Raw genomic sequence first — 12,249 nt, forward strand, 5'->3', positions numbered from 1 at the left:
ACATGCCCATATAAATATGGATGTAAACATATTTACGCTAATAACTGTACTTCCATAAATTAAGATTAAAACAACAACTCAAAATAATGCATATTTAATAACAATAGTTTATCCAAACGATTTATTAGCTATTAGATAGTATATCTGTCAGTTTTCATAGGCTGAAAGTTAAAGGTCACGTGCGGTCACGAGTTTACTAGTGCTAATGTCAAGGCCATATTGAATGCAATTTTTAAACATATTATTAATGATTTGAAAATATGATAGCTTTAAATGGTCGTAATGTCGAATTGTTTGGTTGATATTGATCTGTATTTTACAAAAAGATTGATGTTCTTAAATGTTTAAGTCTTTTTGTTTTGTTAGTTTATCGGCCAGTGAAAAGAAATTACGTTGTCTCATTTTCAAAAGCAATTTTATTATTGAAATTGTGAAATTTCTATTATTAGTTAAGTTAAGTATAATTAATTTTAAAGTAATTTTACAAACATTGTGTATTGTTTGTTGGGCAATAGTAATGAATAAATTTATATTTTTATTCAATAATATAAATTTAATATGTCTTTTAGAATAGTAAGTATAAGGTTTTTTAAGTACATATTTCAATACAACTAAATTATCTAATAAATAAGTGCTTACCAGACGTTTATATAACGCTAAATAATCATATTTCAGGAAGCAGTCTTACAAGATAAAAGATTATTACTATCTTTTCCTATTGTTATTAAATGGATGGTTTAAAAAAGATATATTTAAAGATAAATTCGTATAGTTATTAAGTAATGATTTTATAATAAAGATAATGGTCTTAAGTAACGATGTAATAAGTTGCTATTATTAACTTTGTGAGCTTTTGTTGTTATAAGATTGTTATCAGACGGTGTATTATAAAATTATGTTGTTTAATACTTGAAAGGAATTTTCTTTGATAAGTACTTTTGGTAACTAGTTCCTGTTTCTGGCTTTGATTGTGAAGATAACATATTTAACTAGGCCATAGATACTGATACCTAGATAGGAGGTATAGGACGAATTTTTAATTTTAACGTTCATACTTAAAATTAAGCCCATAACAGGTTTTATTTTATGTATGTGTGTTAAAATTATAAAGTTTAGGCAGAGGTGTTTACATACACCCATGTTTCGCCCGTGTAAGTATGAGGAGATCCTATTGCCATTTATCAGGCATATGACTAAAGTCCGGACTACTATTGAAATGTATTCAAATACGAATAAGAAAAGACCAGTACCATTTTGCTCGATCTGAGAATGTAACCTGATCGGCAGTCGGATATAATACCGACCGCGCCACAGAGGCAGTCGTATTATAAACATTTTTACTCATAAACCTCTGCATAAATACAAATAGTTATTCCGCGTGGAAATCGAACTTACTAGGTACCTTAAAGACCGACGATCACTTTGTTAACTGCGCCACGCTAATTGTTTGTTTTAATATTGTTTTTTCAATTTATACATAAAAACTATAACGCCACAAAAAACAGGAATCAAATCACTATAAAGTTATTATTATACCTATTTGTTATAGTCTATGGCCTTGACAAAAAACATCACAAAAAAATAAAAACAACTAATTTTTTGTTTATGTTCTGTACGTCATGTTTGATTGTAATCTAGTATTTTGCCTGCCACGTCAACAGCCTCGGTAGCGCAGTAGGCAGCGCGTAAGTCTCATAATCTTAAGGTCGTGAGTTCGATCCTCACCCGGGGCAATATCTTTTTGTGTATTCTTTTCCTATCACTACGAATATAACACTTGTTTTTGGTTCAATTTGCCGCATTTTTACGTTGTTCTAGTTACATTTTCGACAAAATATTTATTTTTCTGTAGTTTTTACTAAAAGTATACAAGACTTTTGAAACAGTTTGATTCATTTCGATAGCAATCGGGACCAATATTTAACGTGCCTTCTGAATGACACAGACGACCATCCATCCAGAAGGTGTCTGCACCAAGGGTGCTTAACCCGACGATATTAATTTGTACTGCGATATACTAGGAAACCAAAACTTATAATATTCTTTCTATTACCTTCTTACGAACAACTTTCAGACAGACGGCTACCCATCTATGTAACGTCCGCATCAAAGGTTCCTTAACCTGACAAAACTGCCTACTTCTTTTTTTTTTTTTTTTTTTTTTTTTTATTTAGCCTGTTTCTATGTCCCACTGCTGAGCAAAGGCCTCTCCCCTGAGTTTCCAGTCCCCTCGGTCGATTGTTGCGTCTGGCCATCCATGCAGGAACGCATCCAGGTCAGCCTACTTCTATAAAATAAATATTTATAGAATACTGTTCACTTTCCTACACGCAAATACCTTATAAGGTAAATGAATTAAACGACGCATCGTATAGAATAGAGGAAGTGCTCAAGGTTGGCTGTCAACGAACTACGATTAACTACGATATCTAACGAGTATAGTAGGTAGTTATTGAGTGTGTTATTAGTAAGGGAAATGATCATTTTGTATATATGTTTCATGTTTGTTTGTTGTTAAGGGCTCATTGTTAAAAGAATAATGATGACGATACGTAAAATCAAGCCTTCTTACCTTTTTTCGAGTAGGCAGAGACCAAAAAAGCGTCACTTACTTGAGTTGGCTTTGATTAAAGCGGTTTATTGGGCATTTTATTAAATTTCCTTTATTTCTGTCAATTGTCTTAGAGAAAATCAATAACACTTTGACTAGCCGGGCATCGAACCTCTAACCTAACCGCCGAGGGGACGTAGCTCAGACATAAGGTAATTCCACGATACAGAAAATTCTTATTTTTATTATGAAACGTCCTTGCTTCTGTATCCGTCGCATATTAAGGACAAAAAAGTATTAGATAAGAAGAAATTATTATAATAAAAAAAATAACCAACACTTTTAATACATACCTACATACTACAAAAAAAAAAGAATTTTCTCGAAACAGTTTCCGAACAAAACTTTTCCATATTCAAAACTGACAGGTAAACAAAGATGGTGGTCGAAATGGCGCGAAACTGCGGCCGAGATCTTGGCACATGACCTTAGCGCGGCGTCGCGTCGTTGTGTTGTGCTGAATAATAATGCAGTTCCTTGTTTATTTCTTGTTTACAGGAAAATGTATGGAAATTGTTGATAGAGGTCTATTTTAAACTTGAACTTGGCTAGAGATAATCTATAAAGTCTTCTTCTTATCGTATGGTTAGTGGTCAACCTAGAGTCAAAGATTGTCAAACCGCTCGAAGGCCTTTGACGTGGCTTAACGACTGTTATCTTAATAGACAACAACCGGAACCGACATTTTACGTGCCCTCCGAAGGGCGAAGACGCCCTGTTCAAATACCACTATGCGGTCAACCATCTATGGAATGACCGCGCCATGGTATGCTTAACCCACAAATTGTTTACCGACCGGTGAGCGCAACTGGTTATTGGTATCTCTATCCATCTATTAGGTTCCACTAACTACCTATTATTTACCAAGGTAGGCTTGATTTAAACTGTATTAGTTTATAGATTTATTAAAATTAAATACATTATTGGATGGATCAAAACAATAAAGAACTTTATTTCCATGGGAAAAGGCAGAAATTAAAGAATATTATTTGCTGCTTTAAATAGGTACTTTTATTATCTTTAACCGTAATTATGCGCAAAAGAGCCACTAGGTGGCGCTTTTTCGAAATGTGAAATTAGTATCTTTAATAACAGTACGCAATTATTTGTTCATGCATTTAAGTCTTTATAAAGAGAAAAAAACTAGTTTCAACAACTTACGTATTTCTATCTACACCTATGTATTACGTAATGACATAATTGCCTGAAAAACCGCTACCCACAATCCCGGTTCACGGAAGCGTGTTATAATCCCGCCGTCAATAAATCAATATGAAGCCTTACGTGACGTAACCTAGTTATTTGGACACGTAATTGTGTCATGGCGGAACGTACAAAGATTCTTTTAAATTACCAGCCTAGCCTTTCTTCCAAATATTGTTAAAACCTTTGGCGATTAAAAAGAGTGGCCAGGAGTTTCTTGCCAGCTCTTCTCATTGGCCCTACCTTCCGAACTGGCGGTAAATTCACTCTCTGTATCATTGACTATCATAAGTGTCAGCATTTGACCTAAATGAACAAATGATTTGATTTTATATTTGATCGGTTACCAGTCTCACCGGATGCAGCTGGATACACGTATTTTACATGGAGCGACTATTTTAAATTCTTAGATGATATTTTATTTAGTAGTAAGTAGGTATATTATTGAAGGGTGATAAGAATAGCTGCATTTGAAAGAATTACAGGGGAGAAATTATTCAGTGTGACAGAACTTTCAATGCTATAACCAGTGAAGGTTACTATAGTATTGATACAAAAATATAATAGTCATAAGAAAAAATGTATAGTTACCTACTGTAGTATAATGCAGTATATAATATTGCAAGCAACATAAATGTAAACCTAGAGTTTTAAGCTAGTCACAAACTTCTAATAAGTATATAGATATAAGATAATATAAAAATTGCATTTATATTACTTAAGAATAAATTTAGAATAATGTGTATGCTATATAAAAGCTAAAATTAAGACATAATAATAAAATAACTTACCTTACCATGCCTTGTAAAAATTGCAATGCCTAAAAAAGGCTACTAAGTTTGTCACTACCCTAATATAAGATCATTTTGTATATATAACTAAGTAAATAATTTGAATTTGAAATAGGAATAAGAAAATATGAAAATTGCATTTATAATATTTAAGCAATATAAATTTAGAATAATGTGTATATTATATAGAAGCTAGAAACTAGACATAATGTTAAAATTTAAATAACTTACCTTACTCTACCCTGTAAAAATTGCAATGCCTGAAAAAGGCTACTAAGTTTGTCACTACCCTAATATAAGATCCTTTTGTATACATATATAACTTAGTAAGCAATAAATAATTTGAATTTGAATTTGGTTTGTGCATGTCTCTCATAATTGATCGTCGTTATTATGGGTGCATGGGTTGTTGAGAGATCCATTTCCAAGCCAAAAATTATATCAAGGCGGAATTTGCAGTTATTTCTATCTGAGTATGCTGAAGAAAGAAGATTATAATAAAATCTATAATTTTCAAGTAGTCTACCTATCTACTCTAGTAAGTTCTATAATCTAATTTTTAATTAATAAACACAGAAACGAGAATTATTTGTTAAATTAAATAATAGTTTATTTTAGACAAATCACCCATACTTTTGTTTTTAAAGCGAAACAAAAAATACAGATAAATTACATACACGTAAATTGAGTTCGACGTGGGACATGTAATTAATATTTACTAGTTGTTTCAGGCCTCAAACTGGCATTTCACTTAGATCATTAGTTCTAGTTCACGATAGCATCTTCAGTTTTTCAGTAATTACGCTGCCATCCACTTAACATGAAATTATATAGGGTTGCACAACACTGTACCGATTGTACGAAAACAGCTTGGATCATAATCCTGACTAAGTCAATTAGTTACACAACGTGGGGTGACCGGCCGCCGGTAATCGCGTTACGAATTACAGTACTGAAATGTGGGAGTGTGTACTTCTAGAATGGTGGGTTCTTCTTTTTGAGGTTTTTTTCTATCAGCTAACAGGTTTTAGCCCAAAAATATGGCCAATAGGCAATAAGTATTACCGGTGGAATCCACTCGGACGGATTGTCGTGTCGTACTAAGTAACTGAAAATACATATTTAGGCAGACATCAGTGTTTTTTTTTATGATATACATATAGCAATGCAATTATATTGTTTGAAGCATGATATGAAAAGATCTGTATCGAAAGTAAAGGGACTTTTATTGTTTAGTACAAGATGATTTAGATTTGATTAAAACTACTCGGACTTGTTATTTTATGTCATCCAAAGCACAGACATCCTAAGGCTAATCTAGGAATCTACTCGAATAACAATTAATTAACCAACCAGATAAACTTGGGGATAAATCATATAGCATCAAAAAAGACAACCGTGCCTAGCGTCAATGTACTGTATCAGCCTAGCCTTTTCTCAACTATGATGGAGTCGGCTTCAGTCTCACCGGATGCAGCCGAATAACTTATTACTCTTCCTCCTCCAGATTGGTTGTCAGACTTTCAGGTGCCTATAACTGTCAAAGCTAATAAACAAAGCCCCATTAACGATTTCTAGGTTTACTAAACGAAACTTTAACACACAAAATCTATATTTTCATTTCAAAATTGGTCAAGTAACTCTGAATTCACACCACAATTCAATTTCTCGAATCTCAACAGATCCGCTTTTACGCAAAACATAAAGAAACAAAGTAATGATTGTAACACCGCCAATAAAACAAAGAGTGGTGACGCAAGCGCAACGCTTCATAATAGTGAAAGAGCGATCACTTACGGTCCAGTAGTTTTCGAGATCACACCCAACAAATAGACAAAACAATAAGTATTTTGTAACTTTATTGGGGACACCATAGAATGAAATAATCTAATTATAGATATTGATTAAATTATGAAACCAATTTTATCAGATTGTTAAGATTTTATTAATATTCAATTATTCTGTTGATAAATGCTTTGAAACATTTCATAAAAATATTACGTCGAAGGAAAATATGACAGTCTCTATGCCATTACCAAAAGTTACTGTGGGTTCAGTAGCGCGATTATTTACAGTCGCAACTAATAAGTATCCAGAGTTTGACATTTAAAACGTTTTTTTGTAGCCGCCCAACTGTCCCACTGCTGGACAAAGGTCCCCTTACTAATGAGGAAGGGGTGAGGCCTTGAGTCTGCATAACAATAATTGTTCTGGAGTTGATCAGATTTTGTACAAAATTTGTCGATAGTTTATAGTACGCCTGTTATACTCTAAAATGTTTGAAACACACCCGTGTTTCGTTATTAGAAGTTAATCTCATGCAATAGGAAATGATCCTATTGCTATTTACGGAGCAAAAGTAAACAAAATATCATAGTACTAGCTGACCCGCGCAACTTCGCTTGCGTCACATAAGAGAGAATGGGTCAAAATTTTCCCCGTTTTTGTAACATTTTTCACTGGTACTCTGCTCCTTTTGGTCGTAGCGTGATGATATATAGCCTAAAGCCTTCCTCGATAAATGGACTATCTAACACTGAAAGATTTTTTCAAATCGGACAAGTAATTCCTGAGATTAGCGCGTTCATACAAACAAACAAGCAAACTCTTCAGCTTTATAATATTAGTATAGATATCATAGTGTTCCTGAAAGAACTTTGATGTGGATGAACAACAAGAAAATCATGACTAAAGTTTATTTCAAGTTTCGTGATTGATACGTTCATGTTTGCGGTCGGAAAACCCCACGAACGTAGACTTTGAGACTAGTAATAATTATAGTTTTTATTGCTGTACGTTATATTTAATTGATGAGGGAAGCCTTCAAATTATTCTGCACATAGTAATGAATTAAATAAGGTGATTGCGTGATCTTGTTACTGCGTTATATTAATATAACATACATACATATCTACAGATTAAATCGAGAATATCTTTTTTTAGGTTAGTTGATAAGCTACTGATATTTTAACGTAAACTTAAAAAAAACAAAGCTGTGGTTTTTCCAGAATACTTGTTATGCACAATTTATTTTAAAACTGCTTTCTTTCGCTAAGTTTAGATTCAACTGTTTCAGTTAAAATGAAAGATATCATGTTTTTAAACACGACCCACGTTAAGAATTACTGTTGTGTCTCATGGACTTTTACAAACATACAAACAACGGACAATTAGTATAACGAGACATGAAATAACTTTTTTTGGTTAGAACAAATATTTGTGCGGGAAACGAAACCAATATATTTTTAAGGCTTTTATAGCTCCACATAATGCTTTCTCAAATCTGATATCAAAAAAAAAATCCAAACAAGAAGTTTTAATATTATAATGCAACGGGTCTTATACGCGATTGAAAATTTGAGAGTCAGCTCGTGACCACGGTCGTTGTAATGCGATCGAAACGTCGGGCAGCAAATAAGGTATCCTAACCTTTAAAAATTTTCAATCGCGTATAAGACCCGTTGCATTATAATATTATGTGTACTAGTCGCGAGAGTTTAAAAACATTAAGAAGTTTTAAGCCAAATTGTTAATGAAAATTATCAACAAAATAGTTCCAGATGATCTTGACAACATGCAGACTGCAGACAACTGAAAATAGACAGAGGCCGACTAACAATAGGACAGAAAGTGCAAATATGTGTTTATCTATACTATACTAACTGAATTGTACTAATTACTATGTTGTTTCTACATGTTATTGCCATTTAGAGCCGAGATAACAACGTTACGTAAACCACGTCAGATTCGTGATATTATATTAACAAAACATCGATTCACCCAGACCTTGCACACACACACTCACACAACACAATCGAACATCAAAACATCGCGATTTCCACTACACAAGTGTGCACCATTATCGAATGTTCAACTCATAAATATCGAGCAATAATTGCAACAATTATCATCATAATACCAAATAGGAATGCACACATACATAGCGGTGTACGGTGCGTGTATACGTTGCGTGCGACGCGCCTTCGCTCGCCTCAACTTGCGTGATATTCTGCCCAATATTAGTCCACAAGAATAACCTCGTTCCATACATTACGGCTCATTATCAGTCCACATGCTAATTGTATCGACGCAAGTGTGCACCGCTGCAATGTCATCTCGTATCATTTCCGAATGCCTTCGCCTTTTACTCGCACATCCCCCCGATATTATAAAAGAGGCGTGTGCGCGCCGCGCGCCCGCAGTCCGTCCCGCGCTACCGAGCGAGTCGCACGCGTGTTATGCAATAGTGTAGTGTCCGTATCGCAACATGGAGGGGACCCCTCCCAGCCAGGCCTTGCCCGAGCCCGACGAGGGCATCGCCACCGACCGCCGCCCGTCCACCGACGACCACGCCGACTTGTCCGACACCGCCTCCGAGGCGGGCTCGGGCGGAGGCAAGGACTCCGGCTGCGAAGTCGCCGCCGAGGCGCAGGAGCCGCCCTACAGCCCGCCCGACGACGAGCTCGCCCACCGCATCGTCGCACAAGTCGAGTTCTACTTCTCCGACGCCAACATCACGAAAGATGCCTTCCTCCTCAAGCACGTGCGGAGGAACAAGGAGGGGTACGTGTCGCTCAAGCTTATCTCCAGCTTCAAGCGAGTCAAGCACTTGACCAAGGACTGGAGGGTGGTCGCCGAGGCGCTCAAACGATCCACGAAATTGGAGATCAACGATCTGGGAACCAAGTTGCGTAGGATAGATCCGCTGCCGGCGTACGACGAGACGACTCCCTCACGGACCGTGGTGGCAGTGAGGATGCCCATCGACAGGCCCACTGTCGAGAACGTGTCGAGGTTGTTCGCGAGCTGCGGGGAGATTGCGTTAGTGAGGGTGCTGCGTCCGGGCAACCCCGTGCCCGCGGACGTGCGCCAGTTCCTCAACAAGAACCCCAGTTTGGTTAATTGTGTGTGTGCGTTAGTAGAGTTCACCGAGTCCGAGGCGGCGAGGGAGGCGCTCCGCCTTCAGAGCTCTGAGGAGGAAGGGATGCGTGTGTACGAGTTGAACGGAGTTCCCAGAGAGCCCAAGAGGAAGGCGCCGGTGCGGCGGGCGGTGCCGCGGCGCCACGAGTGCGAGTACTCGTCGTGCTGCAGCGGCTCCGAGCCGGAGTACGAGTACCGGTACGGCGCGCCCTTCTACCGGCGGAGCTCCAGCGGTGTGTTCGCGCCGCGCGCGCAGGACATCCAGACGTGGGTGCCGCGGCGCGTGTCCACGTGCAGCCACAGCTCAGACTCAGGCGTGTCGTGGTACTGCGGATCGCGGCGTGCTTCAGCTGCCAGCACAGGCAGCGCGGCCAGCGGCGGCAGCGCCGATGGTTGGCTGGCGCGGCGCCTGTCCGGGTGCTCGGTGGCGGGCGCGGAGTGCGGGCGGCGGGTGTCGTGCTCGGGCGGGGCGCCGCGCTGGGAGCCGCGGGCGCCGCTGGTGCCGGACGGCACGCGCGGCTTCCACGCCGCCGCGCGCCAGCGCCGCATCTCCGACCTCGCGCTGTACTCGCGCTAGAAAGCGGCCGCCAACCGTGACACCTTTCTAATCACGTTGGATAACCGCCTTTCACGTTCTGCCCGCTGGTTTTTTAATCTACTTCGCACGAGGAAGCGGCTCGATCGCGTGTGTTCCGCTCGGCGAGCTCTCCTCGTCACAAACTGAGTTACCTTCTGTAAATGTGATCATAAGCTCGTCTAGTTCGTAAGTCGCGGAACGCTGTGTTTAGTTTCGTAATCACGATTTGTAATTTATTAGTACATTATATTTATATCGCGTATTTATTGCGTCGAGCGCGCGCGTCGCGGTCGAGTTTTCATTTCGAGTTATGTCAGAGTTGTGAGCACAAAACGATCACGCAAAATCGACATTTAATGCGATTGTAGACTCTGTGGGCGCGTTACATGTTCAGATCACATGTGAGGCCGGCGGCACAGCGGCCGAGCGACGCGATGTCTATCTCAATAACATCAATTCTTGTCTCGAAAGCGAGCGATTTGCGAGAGTGAATGTAAAGTTAGATGAGAGACAAGCTCGAGATAGAGATCGCATCGCATGCAGTGTGCCGCCGCCTCTGAGCGGAGTAACAGAGCGAAAACAGACAGTTGTAGAATGTATTGCGTAAGTAATAGCACACATTGTAAGTGTGCGCGAGCGCTGGTTTCCTGTAAAAGTAACCGCTAACACTCCGCTCACACCGCGACGCGCTATGGCTAACTTTTTCACGTATTTTTTTTGTATAATTAAGTCATTTTTTAACTTAAGTCAGTCGCGCCATTCATGTTAACTCTCGATAAGTTCTATTGTAAGGTCCATGTGATGATAATGTAGATAGCGTACGGGTTGCGCAACCCAATCTCTTTTACGTTTTTTTTATTTTATTTATTTTTACTGAGCAGAGGAGCGTTACGCCATAAGCTTGTAACGGCACAATTATTTCGCTTTTTTATAATAAGTAGCATGGTGACTGGCTGAAGAAATAGCTTTCTGAATATCTGATAGATAGATGTTATATAGCTTGTTATATGTTGTATTCGGCGGGTTATTTCATCGGCTGCGTCAGATGTCCTCTGTGTATTTTAATTAAAGTTGAGATGATTTTATTTTTAAATGTAATTATAAGATTTTTTGGATAAACAGTTGTTTGATTGACCTTCGAGATGGAAAGTTAGCGGTCACCTTGACTGATTGATCTCACGGTTTGACAGGTTACCTAACTGTACGAGAATATCGGTATAAATGCTATTAATGTAGTTATCTACCGACCAGTTATAAATAGAAAATGTTTACAAGTCCTTGAAGATTCCGCAGTAAGAATACTAATGATTAAGACAGGCTGTATTGAAGAGGTTTTGCTGGGATGTGCGAGCAAAAAGGTTGATAAACTCGCTTTGTTGCTGTTCTTTTTTGCTTGCAGAGGAAACAGGATACTTTTTATGAATAGTTCTTTTAAACATTAAGTTTTTAACTTACGTTTATAAGCAAGAATTCTAGGTAAGAAATGTCGAAAACCTATTAAAAGTAGTCTAAAATTAAATATTAGTAGATGAAATATGTAAAATCATACATTTTACTTCCTCCAATCTATAAAGTATCGCCATTCCAGACGTAAAACAAAACACACAGTGTATCTGAGGAATCCCTATCATATGCAGACGGAGGATCTATTTAGAGTCTAAGTTACTCAAACAAAGGCTTTTGAAAAAGAATACTGCTATAATAGGTCACAAAAGTAAGAGCAGATTCAGCTGAAATTTTTCTAAGTTGTCATTAATGAGACATACTATTCCAGAGGAAGTTTATCACTTTTAGGGGTTTAGTTAATTCTACCCCCAAGGGGATAGAATAGGGGATGGAAGCTTGTATGAAGATACTGTCCTAAGTCACAAACCACGCGGACGAATTCGCGGGAAAAAGCTAGTAATATTAATAAAGTAAATGAGTTACGACAGGAATATTTTTTATTTAATTATTTATATACTATTGGTAAATAAACAACATCAAACTAAAGAAGGAACATTTCACAAGACATAAGGATATTTACAATTTATGTTAATTTAATCAACAGTTTATAATATATGAGGCGCCCATAGCCAGTTGCGCTCACCGGTCTAACAACGATCTGTGGGTGAAGCAAACCGTTGGCGCGGTCATCCTATAGATGG

General features: G+C 38.1%; 1 protein-coding gene and 1 non-coding gene across 2 annotated transcripts; both read left to right on the plus strand.

Moving 5' to 3' along the window:
- The first annotated feature begins 1,660 nt into the window (after window positions 1–1,660).
- TRNAM-CAU (transfer RNA methionine (anticodon CAU)) lies at window positions 1,661–1,733 on the plus strand. The gene has a single exon. It is a non-coding gene; the product is annotated as a tRNA-Met (tRNA).
- Window positions 1,734–8,814: 7,081 nt separating this feature from the next.
- Window positions 8,815–11,221, plus strand: LOC142983065 (la-related protein 6-like). The gene has a single exon (XM_076129883.1). The coding sequence runs from the start codon at window positions 8,873–8,875 to the stop codon at window positions 10,100–10,102; it is 1,230 nt and encodes a 409-aa protein (XP_075985998.1). The 5' UTR covers window positions 8,815–8,872; the 3' UTR covers window positions 10,103–11,221.
- Window positions 11,222–12,249: the final 1,028 nt, after the last annotated feature.

The sequence above is a fragment of the Anticarsia gemmatalis genome, chromosome 23, assembly GCF_050436995.1.
Source record: "Anticarsia gemmatalis isolate Benzon Research Colony breed Stoneville strain chromosome 23, ilAntGemm2 primary, whole genome shotgun sequence".
Taxonomy (NCBI): Eukaryota; Metazoa; Arthropoda; class Insecta; order Lepidoptera; family Erebidae; genus Anticarsia; species Anticarsia gemmatalis.